At 33.8% G+C, this 15290-nt stretch overlaps 1 protein-coding gene across 2 annotated transcripts in view; it reads left to right on the top strand.

Moving 5' to 3' along the window:
* ISPD (Nucleotide-diphospho-sugar transferases superfamily protein) overlaps nt 1-15290 on the top strand; it is a 224407-nt gene that overhangs the window by 113873 nt on the left and 95244 nt on the right. For both annotated transcript variants that reach the window (XM_089820899.1, XM_089820900.1), the window contains exon 9: nt 14255-14323. In XM_089820899.1, the coding sequence (XP_089677025.1) occupies nt 14255-14323 (69 nt within the window). The remainder of the gene's footprint in view (nt 1-14254; nt 14324-15290) is intronic.

A 15290-nucleotide genomic window follows, 5' to 3' on the forward strand; every position in this document is an offset into this window, starting at 1 on the left:
TTTGATAACAAAAAAAGCCATAAAAAAGCGTCAGATTGAAAAATACCTGTACCATTGTGACGAGCTCAAAACCAACTTTTTGGTGATATTGCGTTTGCAAAAAACAGAGTCCATATGCCCAAAGATATGAGTAGAAAACAACCGGTAAGTCCAAACTGAGCTAGAAGGGAAAATAGGTCCGATGATGCAAGCTCTCACATCGACAAGTGATGAGCCCAAATTTGATGATGAAACATTCATCGAGGAAAAAAATGCCATTAATAAACCCTACATGCTGAAAAGAAAAGTCCGCTCACTGGAAAACATATAGAGCTATTGAAAAAACAATGTTGTTGGAAAAATACCTTTGTTCCTGGAGAAAATAAGGGGCTGGTGTCAAAAAAAATTAACTTGTAGCCATAAAATAAGCATGTGCTAAAAATGCTCATCACTGGCGAGAAAATGCCTTGGATTTGCCAAAAAATGCCGACAAACTTAAGAATTGCCTATTGGCATGAAAAATGCCTTAATTGAATCGCGAAAAAACCATTGTTGCTCCATAAAATCACCTTTAAAAATCAAACCACTAAAAATAATGGCAAAACCACTATGAGCCTAACTTTTGAGAAAATTGAAACTGCATGAAAAAGTCTGCCCATGCAAAGTAAAAACTGCCTTGGGAGCATGCATGGGTCTACATTAAGCCACGTGACCGATTTGGGAGGGGCTGCTAACATGGTTGTTGCACGCATGGGGGTGTAGCCCAAGAAACACTCAACACTTTCACATAAGAGCGCATGATGTAAGATAAACGCAATACTTGTCTCCAAAGTTAGTGCCAAAAAGATCATTGGAAAACTCCACCGCATATAGGTGCAAAGACCACATTATATCCCCAAAAACAACTCCCGTAGGTCTAGAATTCTGCCAAAAATGCCACCTGCGCCTTTTTATTCAATGAACGCTAAACCGGCCAATCGCAAATGCCAAAATTCCCAAAGAGAGGGATTGGAGAAAGTGTAGTGCCTAGGCCTGAAAAATTGGCAGTAGAGGGCTCGTGGATGTGCTAGGGACATGCATTGTGCTCCATTAAAAGTGTTGATGAAGGTGGGGGCCCGCACCTTGCACATTTTTGTGTCTTGTTGTACTTGCACTACATTATAAAGTGCTTTAGGGGGTTTGATGTTGGCCATATTTGCCAACTTCCTTGGTGAAGTATATTTGCCAGCTTCCTTGGTGAAGTGAGTGGTCGTTCCACGACATTAGCTTCATGATATGTCGATGACATGTGCCATTATAGGTGTTTGTACTTCTTCTGCACTCTCAATATTCGTGGTTCTTCTTTCTGCTGGAAATTATGTATTCAGTTTTAGTTTACTTGTCTTACCTCTCAGCATTATAGTGGAATTATGTTGGTTCTAATCCTTTCTTGGTTGGATGGAGTGAGCTATACATTTAGTATTTGATCCTACATATTAGGCGATTGCAGTGGTTAGATACCTATGCATTTCGGTTGGGTGGATCATGTACCATATGGACACTCTTTCATCCCTCCACTTGGAGGCCATGAAGATATCTTCCATCACAGAAAGAGAGAAGCAAAGCTACGGAGATTTGAATCCACAGATCCAAAATAGAGGAGACATTTTTGATGTGTAAAAGATAAATTGGTATTCAATCAAAAAGTGTTAATTACAAAGAGACAACCATACTTATGAAGGAGATTAAAACCTTAATAGGAAACTAACCTAGGTTGCATGATAATAATTAATAAAAGAATTAATTATTATATGCCTAAAGTTTAGCTTAAGCAAAATAGGGTTAATAGGAAAAAACCTTATTGCTTTTAACAGAATGAGATTGTGAGCTACCTAGAGGTTTAATTTTTTAGGTTTGGAAGGAGTTCAAAGGTCATTCTATTTTGTGTGCATATGCAAGCCAAACAAATCAATTGATTGCTGCATTCAACGTGACTGAGTAGGGGTACTGTTTGGGAAGCCACCTGGAAGTTGCTGCATATTTTTGGATAGGGTTGTAACACTTGGGAAAACATTTCCAGCAACCCGCCTAAGTCTGCAATCACCTTTGACGGTGCTGTACAAGTCTGGATTATGTTTACAAAATCTGAGATCAGTAGTGCCATAGAGAGCTGCAGACAGTTAGGCAGAGATGTTAAGGGCTGGAAGTCTCTTTTGTTGTGCTTAAAGGACAGTATCATTAAAGAATAGACTTGGGTACATTAATGACATTGAACTGATGGTCTTCTATGTCATTTCATATCTGATTTGTAATTGTCAAAGCTCTAAGTAAATCTGAAACTTTTTTGGAATCTTGAATAAGTTTAAGTTATGTTTATTTTATTAATTTGTTAGTTTAAGCTTTGTCATGCATTATTCTTCATTGGAAATGAAAATCTGAGATCCTTGGCAAACAAATAAAGACATCTACTTAGCATTCATGCTGTAAGACAACTGTTTGACAAAATTTCCTATGATTAGAAGAGGTCAAATTCATCAGAACAAGGGGATGTGTTAGAGTAGTAGCTGGGTGTGATTACTGCTGAATACATCCTTGTAGTTGTCAACAACAACCTAAGAGACCTTGATTGCTACGGGAGGTTTGGGTCTGCCGTCCAACATTGATCAAACTATTATGAAATCTAAAACTTCTATGAGTGTTGTAGCCACTGTTTAGGTTGCATTGTTATGCGCTTTTAGACATACTAGGTCTGCAAATTACTTCTTTCCTACTGTTTTAAAGACACACCTTTGGAATCAAATCTGATTTAGTCTGAGAAGTTTGACAAAGTGTCACTTGAATGACATGTTGGACATGTTCTGTGGCCTTCTACCTTGAGGATTAGGAAGATCTTTTTTTTTTGTTAATTGTAAATATTTTGTGTCTGGTTTTAATTAGTTACTTTGAAGGTTTCAAAGCTATTGTTGTACCTCTTCATTTTCTATAAGAAGTGATACCAGGACCCTAGGATAGATATAGATAGAGTTTAGCAAAAGATATTTGTACAAATTAGGGCATAGCACAGAAACGTATGATCTGTGCAGACTTTGTGTAGATATTACAACCAGTCAGGGCTGAAATGTACACCTTTTTGAAATCAATAAAACTACTCTATTTTTTGTTCCAAAAGTTGAACAAAGCACTCATTAGTATCCAACAAATTTTCCTCTTGGATTTATATTGCCATTGATAGATTGAAATTTGATACAATCTATTGATAATCAGAAATCAAAAGTGTTGTGCTTTTTGTTCAATTGGTCTTCCAAGTTCTCTATCTGAATCTACTTTGCCCATCTGGAATAAGGAACATCTGGATTAATTCATTAAGGTCTGTTATTGATTGAAGTTGGTGGAATTCTCTATTTTACTCAAGTGCTCTATATTTCAAATCTCAAGAATATACATAAAGGCATTCTAAACACTCAAAAGTTTTGATTTCTCGCTAAGAACTACTTGCAATCTCAAGAGTTTCCATCAATCAAGAAATCTACAATAGTAAGTTACATCTATTTCCATAAGGCACACCCGCCTAGGTTGGCAGAGCCTGAAGAAAAGAGGATATGATCATTTAGCATCAATCCTAGCAGTTGGCCAAATTGTGTTGAATTACCCAGCATTAAGCAGGCAAGGCTCATAGGTTTTCAACAAACAATTTGAGGAACCAACACACACAATGCAAAACTCAGAGTCCTTGCAACCAAACTGTTTGACGAAATTTTCTATGATTAGAAGAGGTCAATTTTTTGTAACAAGGTGGGGTCTCTTACATAGAGCAGTGCATCCTGGCATCCGAGTGGGTACAAAATAATGATATGACAGATTGGACTATGCAACCATGGACTTACACAGAAACAAGAAAGGGTTAGATGGACAAGAATGTCTAGAAGAATACGGGACATATAGGTGAACAGGTCATAGGGAATATGGGTGAACAGAGGGTTCAGAAGCAGAACCAACATATGGACTTGTTGATGCAGATGATGGCTACAAATGGATATTAATGCTAACAAGGGCAAAATTTATGGAGGAAATAACAATGATATCAAAAAGATGAATACTTATAAGGAGATGCTAGAAGATCTTAAGTACATTCCGGTGCATCCTGGATGGTTTAGATCCATCTTCAAAAAGAAATCAGAAGTTAATGAAAATGACTATACAAATAAAAAGAGGTTCATAGAAAATCATTTGAATGGAGATAGTCTCTTGGCAGATAAAGATCAGGTGACAGATTTTCAAAGTGACTCTTTGGATATTTATACAGCTACTATTGATGAGTTTGTGCATGAAGAGAAACACAAAACAATAGCCTTGGATTTGTGATTAGATATTTACTGAAATGATGGTTCAAATAGATATAGGGTGGATGATCATACACAATCTTTGGAGAGGAGTGTTTATGAAGATATCCATACTGTCAGAATAATATTTATTTTGTGGAATCAGCATTTAATATTGTAGGTGGGCATTTAATAGGTAATTCTGGAATTCTCTTAACAGTGCTCCAGGAAGACTCCAGAATTATTTTCTTACTTCCACCGTAAGCTTCTAGAGGGCTCCATAAACATTATAAATAGAGCTGCTCTCTTGAAGCGAATGTAATATAAAAAGGGTGGTTGTATTCTGCCAATAAAGATATAATTTTCAGTCTCTGTTTTGCTGCTCTATTTTTGTTTTTGTTTTTGCTGTTCTCTATGCCTTTTTTATTAACAGTTTATCATGGTATCAGAGCATGTTCAGTTTTTGGGCTTTGCATACTTGTTTTTTTGTATGAATCTTAATATTCACAGGCTCTAATCTTGGAGCCAGCAGCACCAACATTTGTTTTGGCAAAAGAAGAATACTGCAGCAAGAGAAAAGAAGGTTTTTTAAAATAAATTGGTGAGAGTTTGAATTTCAATCTGGGTAGTAAAGTTTTTTGAAATCGCTTTTATTCTCATCCAAAAATGAGAGAATTTTACAGTGGAATTGGTGTTACTTTGCCCACAATTGAATTGAATAAGAAAACTTACTATGATTGGGTATCTCATATTGAAATCAACTCTTCAAAAGTGTTATGACATTGTGACTGGTAGTGAACACAGGCCTGCAAATCTAGGAAAGGATTAAGATAATTGGGATAGAAGGGACAAAAAGGCAGCAACACTAATCAAGCTTACACTTTCAGGGGAGGTCTTTCCAGAAGTTCGTAATGAGGGAAGTGGAGTCAAAGAATGAGAAATTTTGAAGGATCTATACCAAAATTCAGGGAATGTATGGATCTCATCGAGATAGTCCCACATTTATGTAAATTAAAGGAAAAGAAGAATGATCTTGGTTCTCTTGGAAAAGATACAGATGATAGAGATTTTGTGCAAATTATGTTACAAAGACTTCTAGGATCTTATCGGATTAGATATAGCAGATAAACTAAAATGTATTAAATCTGAAGAATTGTGTGCTAAGTTAGTTCAAGAAGAGCAAAGGCAAGTTAAAGTAAGATAATCATTTGATGTTGAATCTCAAACATTTGTAATGAAAGGAAAGCAATACTATAAAAAGACACAAGATAATCAATCTAAGGAAAGAAATTGGAAGTATGAGAATAAAAGTGCTTCATCTATAGATCACAATAGGAGCAAATGGAAATGTAATTATTGTGGCAAAATGGGTTATACGAAAAATGAATCTTTCAAGAAGAAAAGAGATACAAAGAAGAAGATAAATAATTCTCCAAAATTTGTTGATTCTAAAAGGAATGCATTTTGTGTTGCACTTAAAGAAAACAATACTTTCAAAGATGATTGGGTTATTGATTTTGTTGCACAACACATGTCTTATAATGAGAAACAATTTGAATTAATAAGTGAAAATAATATAGAGAAAATATATTTAGGAGATAATAGTGCTTTAGAAGTTAAAGGGACCGGTAATGTTAAGGTTGATAATGGTTTGTTTAAAAATGTGAAGTTAGTCCCTAAATTAAAAACAAATCTACTTTTAATATCTCAAATTGCAAGTCAAGGGCTAAGTCACAAGGTTCGAGTTTGAGTTCGAATTCGGGAACTATAAAATTCGGATGAAGTTCGACAAGGTAAAAAGTTTGAAAAAAATTTGACGTTAAATTCGCCTTTGTATAATTTATTTATTTTTAAATATAAATAATATATCTACTAAATTATCAAATAATTAAACATAGCTAAATAGGTTAGAAATCATTACATGTATACAAGAATGTAAATATAAACCACAACGCACACAAGAAATTGCAATCACGAATATTTAATTAAAGTATATTTAAAATTAAACATAATATTGAATAAAATAAAACTACTAAATTAAATTTGATTTTAAAATTAAATAAACTAAACAAATTTTAAAATATTTATAAATTGACTAGATAATTATTTTAATTTAAATTCAAATGTTGTTAATTTCATATATTACTAACTAATGTATAAAAATATAACAAAATATTAAAATTTAATAATGAAATGCTAACATTAATATTTAATAATGAAATGGTTATATTGAACATTAATAAAAAATAAATAAAATATTATAAATTATAGCATTATAAACATAGAATAAAAATGTACTCTTAAATATTTTTATAAAACAACCCTAAAAATTAAACTCTATAAAAATCTAATTTAAAACTAAGGTGCATCCGCCACATTCAAAGTCGCAGACTGACGGAACAGGAGCGGAAGCCACATATGTAGAGGTGGGTGTACTAGTTTCCAATCCTGTTCGAAAAAGAACAATTTTTAAGCCTCTATCGGGTAGTATTATTTGTATAAGGGGCAACGATAGAATCAGAGCCACTAACAACAGATTGAGTTGTTGCGGCAACTAGTTTGTAGCATTTGGAGCTTGAAGGTTAGCTAATACCTATCGAATTAGAGAAGACATGGCCAACTTTTCCTGGCAAGCTGCACTAGTGGCTGCAGCATAAAGGAGTTGCAAAAAGTCATTTGACACGACACAAACATTTACATTCCGGAGGAATAATTGTGAAAACTCCACAATGAAGCCTGTTTTTCCTTTTTTATCCAAAAAATATAGTTGAGAACGTTTTCTAAAATATGTTCTTAGTAAAAAAAACCCAAACCAAAATTTTTGTACAAATTTATGGCGAACGAAAATGAATTTTTTGGGGTTTTTAAAAATTCGCAAGATTTTGAATTTCATTCATGAAATTCGCCGAACCTTGTGACATAGGTCAAGGGTATAAAATAGAATTCTACAATGGTAAGTGCTTAATCAAAGATGTTAATGGTAATTATAGAGTTACAACAATTGGTAAAATGGAGAATGGACTATATAAGTTTCAAGAATTTGCTTCTAAATATGGAGATAAACATATGTGTTCTGTTGCCCAATATGATGATATGAGTAGGTTATGGCACAAGTGTTTGGGACATGTCAATTTTCAAAGCCTTAAGTTTATGGAGAGATTAGAAATGGTGCATGGGCTTCCAAAGATATCATCAAACCTAATGGTATGTGAGGAACGTGCAATGGGAAAACAACATGTTGAAAGTTTCCCACAAGGTAAATCATGGAGAGCAAAAACTCCTCTATGTTTAGTTCATAGTGATGTAATGGGTCCTTTTAAAACACCTTCAATTGGAGGATCAAGGTATGCTCTCACTTTTGTAGATGATTATAGTAGAAGAATTTGGGTGTATTTTTTATAAAAGAAAGATGGAGTATTTCAAAACTTTAATGAGTAAAGCTTTGACTGAAAAGCAAAGTGGAAAATGTTTAAAGATAACAAGGACTGATAGAGGAACTGAATACATGAATACGACCTTTTTAGATTTTTGTAAAGAACATGGCATAAAAAAAGAATCATTTTCTCTTATTCACCCCAACAAAATGGGGTTGCTAAAAGAAAAAAATAGAACTATTATAGAAATGTCTAGGTGTATGCTTCACTCGAGAAATCTAGAAAGTAGTTCATACTGCTATATATATATCTTGAATAGAACACCTACTAAGGAGATTTTGAACATAACACCTGAAGAGGCATGGAGTGGAAGAAAGCCCACAGTATCTTGTTGTAGAATTTTTGTTTGTAATGCATATAGTCACATTCTTTATGAGAGAAGAAGCAAACATGAAAGGAAAAGTAGGAAGTGCAGGATGGTTGGATATAGTGAGGAATCAAAAGAATATAGGTTATACAATTGTAAAACAAGTGAAATTTATATTAAAAGAAATGTATGTTTTGATGAGGGTGTTAGTAATGGTAACACCCCAACATTATCTTTCTTTCCAATTTTGATTGACGAAGATAAGTCTACTTCTACCAATGGTCAAAAGAGACTCGAGTTGAAGAATCAAGTGAAAGTGATAATGAAAACCCAAGGGAATTTAGAAGCATCCAAGAAGTTTATCAAGAAGGTCCTAGAAATATATTTGCTAACTATGCTCTTATGACTAAAGTAATGCAGGTTGACACTCCAAGCACGTATGAAGAAGCAAAGGGAAAAGATAAATGGGAAGCGGCTATGCAAGAAGAATACAACTCTTTGATAAAAATTGGAACATGAGAATCAACAGCACTTGTAAAAGGAAAAAATGTGGTTGGTTGCAAGTGGACTTATAGAATCAAGTTCACATCGGATGGAGCTATTGAAAAATACAAAGCAAGGCTAGTAGCTAAAGGTTTCTTGCAAATAAAAGGTATAGGTAGCTAAAGTAACTTCCATTCGTTCAATAATTGCTTTAGCTACAAAGTTTGGTTGGAAAAAAATTCAAATGGATGTAAAAAGTGCATTCTTGCATGGTGACTTAAAAGAAGAAATTTACATGCAACAACCACTAGGATTTATTAAACATGGTGAAGAAAATTTGGTGTAGAGTAAGAAAATCACTCTATGGTCTTAAGAAAGCACCAATGGCAATGTACTAAAAAATAAATAAGTAGTTTCTAGATGTTGGATTTAAAAGAAGTAAAGCTGATCCAGATATGTATATAAAATACAATGATAATAAAGTTGTTATCATTGTATTGTATGTGGATGACTTGATTATTACAGGAGATCACACACATGATAGAGATATTTAATACCAACTCAAACAAGTTTTTGAAATAACTGATTTAGGACTAATGCACTACTTTTTGGGCACGCAAGTATGGCAAGAAGGAAGCATCATGCTCTCTCAAACTAAATATGCTCTTGATGTATTAAAGAAATTTAATATGAGTGATTGTAAACCATCTAATAGACCATGTGAAGTAGGATTAAAGTTGAGTGCCAACTCTATTCAAAGGAAGGTGGATGGAAAACTGTATAGGCAACTTATTGAAATCTTTTGTATCTTACTATAACTAGACCATATATAGCATACACAGTTGGTATTGTATCCAGGTACATGGCAGATCCACACATTGAACATTGGAAAGCAGCCAAAAGAATATTAAGATACATTATGGTACTTACGAGCTTGGCATTGGATACAAATACAAAGGAGATTCTACTCTAGTTGGATATACAGATTATGATTATGCAAGTGACATTGATGATAGAAAATCAACTTCAGGATATATCTTCCATCTTGGATCAGTGCCAGTTTCATGAAGCAGCAAGAAGCAATCAATAGTGTCACTTTCATCTACAGAAGCTAAATATATTGGCTCATCAAAGGCATCTCAAGAAACATTGTGGCTTAGGTGATTACTCTGAGAATTATACCATCCACAAGACTCTCCAACTACAATATTTTGTTATAACCAAAGCACTATCAAGTTAGCAAAAAATCCAGTATATCATGCAAGGTCTAAGCATATAGAAGTGCATCATCATTTTGTTCGAGATCTAATTGAAAATCAAGAGGTGGAGCTGCAATTTTGTGGAACAGAAAACCAAATTGCTGATGTATTTACAAAAGCATTGTCTATTGCCAAATCCACAAAACTTAGAGATCTCTTGCAACTTTCTACTCTCTTCAAATAAACATTATGGGGGAGTGTTAGAATAATATTTATTTTGTCAAATCAGCAGTATTGTAGGTGGGCATTGAATAGGTAATTCTATAATTCTCTTAACAGTGTTCAAGGAGGACTCCAGAATTATTTTCTTACTTCCACCCTAAGCTACTAGAGGGCTCCATAAACATTATAAATAGAGCTTCTCTCTTAAAGTGAATGTAATATAAAAAATGGGTGGTTGTATTCTGCCAGTAAAGATATCATTTTCAGTACGTTAACCTGTTTCTTATTGTTCTGCCTCTCTGTTTTGCTGCTCTTTCTTTGTTTTTGATTTTTCTGTTCTCTATGCTTTGTTTTTTATTAACAGTTCATCAAATACTAGTGAGTCTAGTAGTGACTCTCTCACAAAGGTAACCACACATGAAGAGGACAACAAACACTTTATTTCTGAACTAAGCAATTGACCTTTTGACACAGAGAATTCGAGCATGATGAATTCTAAGAATGATGGAGATGTTGCACAAGATAAATTCCATTTTGATTGTGATTTATCTTTGCACGGGGCTGACTTTGAGAAAACTTTGAGGATTTTGGATGATTGGAACACAATATATTGCTGAAAATGATAATGAGGATGCACAAGAGACTAAGGACAGCCTTGGAGTCATTGATGAAAGATATAACAGTACAACGATTGACCTTCCAAATTTGATTTTGGTGATTTCACATCCCTGAGCCTTAAATATTACAAAATATTCATTATTGCATCTTTGACTAACACTGAACAAATTTTATTTTAGTCTTTAAACATAGCAAACATTTTCTAATGTGCCATTAATGCCTAAAGAACCTTAACCACAAATTTAAGCTGATGGTCAGTCATCTAATTTCACTGCACTGCCATTGTATTTGGTGAAATGATGAACTTACGCTTATCACCAGTTGTGACTTGGGCCACCGCTCTCTATTATCTGAATGTTTTGCATTTTGCGATTCAAAGTAGTTTGAACTTTGAACAATCATGGACTTTCCTTCTTTCTTCTTCCACAATTTTATGCTTCTTTCTTGAAACTTTTAGGACCATCCAAGAACTTGCTCCCTATCCTTTTCTATTTCGCCAAGTTCATGTTACATCACCAATATTTTGACATTTATAATGGATCACACTGAAGTCTTCTAAAGAACCAAAATAATTTTTATGAACAAAGATTATTTCCCTTCTTGACATAGTTCTACAATCAATTTCTCTATAACCATAATAATTGCAGAAATCGCAATAACCATACAAAGGATCAAACCTATTTGTTGTCGCTCTTCTTGTAGGAGGATTCCATTGTGGATAACTTTTCTGCCTTTGAACCTTAACAAACAATCGTTTCTATCCTTCCCATTGAAATAATTATTTGAACTTTGGCCTTTATCAAAGCCCAAACCAAATATACATGTCTAATCTTTGTTTGGCTAGCATTTCATCTATATCACATGTTCTCTCAAACTTAGCTTTTCTTTAGACACAATCTTTAATTGTTTAAGTTCATTTCTTAAAGCTAATACCTCACTTCTAACTTATGTTCAAAATTGATTTCCTCCTCTCCTCTTTTTCCTCCCACAATTTCATTTTTCAAATTGATAATCATCTGCTTTGCTTCTTCAAGTTCCTTCTCTAATGCTTCATTATTGTTCAATGCTAAAATTTTTTGTTGAGAGTTCTTCTTCGATCCCTGTTTTCTTCTAGGGCACATAATAATTCTCCTTCAAGATTGATGTCTCTTTCAACATAATCCAAACTTTCATCAATCTGATTTACAGTGAGTGATCCAATTGCGATTGAAAATGTCTCACAATTTTTAGAGCTAAATTCTCTGCAATTGAAGAAGCCAAAGATTGTACTAAAATCACATTTGATGAAAAGACATGGCATTCTAACAGCACATGAAATGAGAATGATTGGTGAAGATGATTCCAAGAGAGAGGCTTATTTTAAAACAACAAAGAAAGCAAAGGAAGTAAGCTTTTGAGTTAGATTGTGATACTGATGAAGAACTTCAAAGCCTCATTAAGATACTCAACAAGGGTTTTGGCTCTAAAAGAAAACTAAGTCATGGAGTCTTACACATGACTTCCACCATGACTACTTGCAGAGGGTGGAACAATGGCTTTCACCTCACACTTCTCTCATAGAGAAGAACTCATTAACAACCTAGAACTTCGCTCACAGAGAAGAACTCATTAATAATATGCATTGTAAAATACCCCAGTTCTGATATTTTGACCACTTCTAATCACAGAAATTTTGTCAAACAGTTTGCTTGCAATCTGAATATGTTATGCTGAAGTAAATGTGTCTTCTATAGTCTTTGTTATTGCTAGTAATTTAGTTCTTTCAACATAATAAATATTTTCACAATATATAGAAATGACACACATTGCAAGTTATAATTTCAGAAATGACACACGGGGTGGGGGGGCGGCGGTGGGGAGGGGAAAGGGAGAAGCAAATTTAATATTTATAGAAGACATAATTTCAGAACCTTAAACAATTTGAAAGTTTGAAAATGATAAGCATGGAAATTGAAAAAAGATAGTAATCACGCATGGAAAGCTCAACACCTGATGCATGTGGAAAACCTATACGGTTTGCAACCAGTTTCTAAAGATCTTGTTGCTAATTTTCACCTATGCCCATGATAGCATACAGGCATTGCAATCAAAATACACCTCCACGTCTTTGCTGGTCTTATTTGGTTATGAAATTTGAAGTGGTATAAAATGACAAACCTGGTGTTTTCCTTATTTGAAATCTCTCTTCTTGATACCTCAAGGGAGAAACCATGTCCATTGTCCAAGCAAAGCATCCATCATTTTAATGTTTCCATAGATCCAAACAAATTTTAAATTTAAATCAAATCCCCAAACTTACTAAAATCATGCTAAAAGTAATAAAAGTTGAACTTGCCAAACATCAAATGAACTTGGGGAATTTTTCATGTATTTTCCCTTTTTTTACATAGTCTTCCACATTGTCATCCCTTGTTCCCATAAAAAATGATCTGAAAAGAAGTCGTCCCCAAAACCAGTTCCCCCATTTCCTACTTTCCCCATCCTGGACAGCTGGGATAACATATGATTCATTTCATTATGTAATCCTTTAGTTATAGCACTTGCGTGGATTGTAGAGGCTGGGTTGGCGATGGCTTTGTGGTATTAATCAATATATCCCACAAAATCAATTGTTATGTCTGTGGGAGGGGATTTCTATGGCCATTTTATCTTTTTAAATTACACTACAAGATTACCAACCTTAAAGGCACAAAGAGATGGCTAGCGGACAGTTGTTGAACTTCCATTGACTGATGTACACTGCTTTTTTATTTTTCTTGCCTCGAGCTGGGGGTTATTAAACTTGCATGGCGAAGAAATCATGTTGTTTCTCTCTCAATCTTCTCTTAAAACTTTGAAAGGAAATAGATCTTTAAAGTTCGTATATGGACTGGTTTAAGTGCTATACAAATAATGAGATGGATCAGGAACATCATTTTCACATCATTGTCATACTCTATCAGAGTTGTTCCATGTACATAAAACTGAGTTATAAGTAGCCCACATCTAGCGAAAATCCCATGTAATTGCATCTATTTGTGGTCATAGCGTGTAAGCCTCAAATCGTCAACTTCATAAATTTCTTATCTATACTTACATGGACTTGACCCAATCTCTTTAAAAGAACAATGAAGAAAAAGGCAGTCATAAATGCAACAAGGAAAATTTATGGAGAAACATAGTAAAATTTGATAAAAAATCTGTCCCACAAATTTTTTTCACAATCACATCAGAAGGTTGATTGTTGTAAAAAAAGACATTCTAAAATATAAATCCCCATGTGCCCTTTATATGGAGTAAACATGAAGGTCAAAAGGATGGGCTTTTCAATTGTCTTAATTCTTTGTAACAGGCTTAATGTTGGTCTTATTGATTTCTCACTATCGGGTCAATGTGATACATTTCCATAGAAACATCTTCAGATATTGAAATTAAACTTTAAAAATATTAAATAAATACGATCTAGTTATTCTGGATTATATGGAGTAAACATGTAGGTCAAAAGGATGGGCTTTTCAATTATCTTAATTCTTTGTAACAGGCTTAACGTTGGTCTTATTGATTTCTCACTATCGGGTCAATGTGATATATTTCCATAGAAACATCTTCAGATATTGAAATTAAACTTTAAAAATATTAAATGAATACGATCTAGTTATTTTGGAGCTGACCTTAGCTTTAGAAGTAAAGCATCCTGGCATACTTCTTAATATGTATATTTTTCTTGTTATGTAGGTAAATAGTGATAGCTTTGTGGTGAAGACATTGGACCGGCAGACTCTATGGGAAATGCAGACACCCCAGGTATGCCATGCTGCTTAGGGCAAAATATGTTGGGATTGACCTTTTGAAGAGAACCTTATTTTTGTAGCATAAATGCAAAAGTTCGTGTTTTGTATGTTTTCATGATCCTCTATTTCCTTCTTTGTCAATTACAAATTTTGAGTTACTATTTATGTTGATTTTCAGTTTTCTCTGCATTAGTCTATTAACAAAAAATGAAGATATTTTAATTGGCAAAAACATAGTTTATGGTATATGTTTTGTTAAGAATATAATTAATCTCATGTATTGCTAGAAAATTCCTCTACCAGATCCATGCTCTAAAAAACAAATTTATTTAGTTAATGCACTAATGTGTATATGGAAGTTTTATTCCAAGCAGATAATTGCATTAGGCTATGAATGACGAAGATCCACAAGAATTTAATGAAGTAGTATTCTCGACCCAGTAATTAATTTATTTTACATTTTTTTTTTTGTTGGGTCTCAAATGCCCAAAGGTTGTCTAAGTTTGTTTGCAGGCAAGTAAATTATTGAATTGTGTCTAAAATGTTGCTGATTGTCATAACATTCTTCTCATTTTCCCATGCAAGTTGGGCTTGGCTGTCCTCTTCAAAGTCTTCACATGATTTTTTGAGGCTACTTTGGTGGACAGCTATATAAAAAATAGGAGAAAATTAAAAGTATAAGAAAATTTTCAGTTTTCATATGATAACATTGATAAGGCTTTCATCATATAAATTATATATCCTTAACTCATAACATTAAAGTTGAATTGAGAGTTTGCATGAGAGTCAAACGAATCAGTAAAGCATAATTCATTGTGAATTGGGCATATGATATCTCAATATTTTATATAAAATGAAAAGAGTCCTTATTTGAGTGCGGTTGTGATGTGGGTCTTGGTGTGGTTCTGCTTTGGCATCAAGTTCACCTAGATCTTGAGCGCTTGACCGAACCTTAGGGGAACTTTGGACATACTTGAGAG

The sequence above is a fragment of the Cupressus sempervirens genome, chromosome 3, assembly GCF_028749045.1.
Source record: "Cupressus sempervirens isolate cs-2001-9-10 chromosome 3, ASM2874904v1, whole genome shotgun sequence".
Classification (NCBI taxonomy): Eukaryota; Viridiplantae; Streptophyta; class Pinopsida; order Cupressales; family Cupressaceae; genus Cupressus; species Cupressus sempervirens.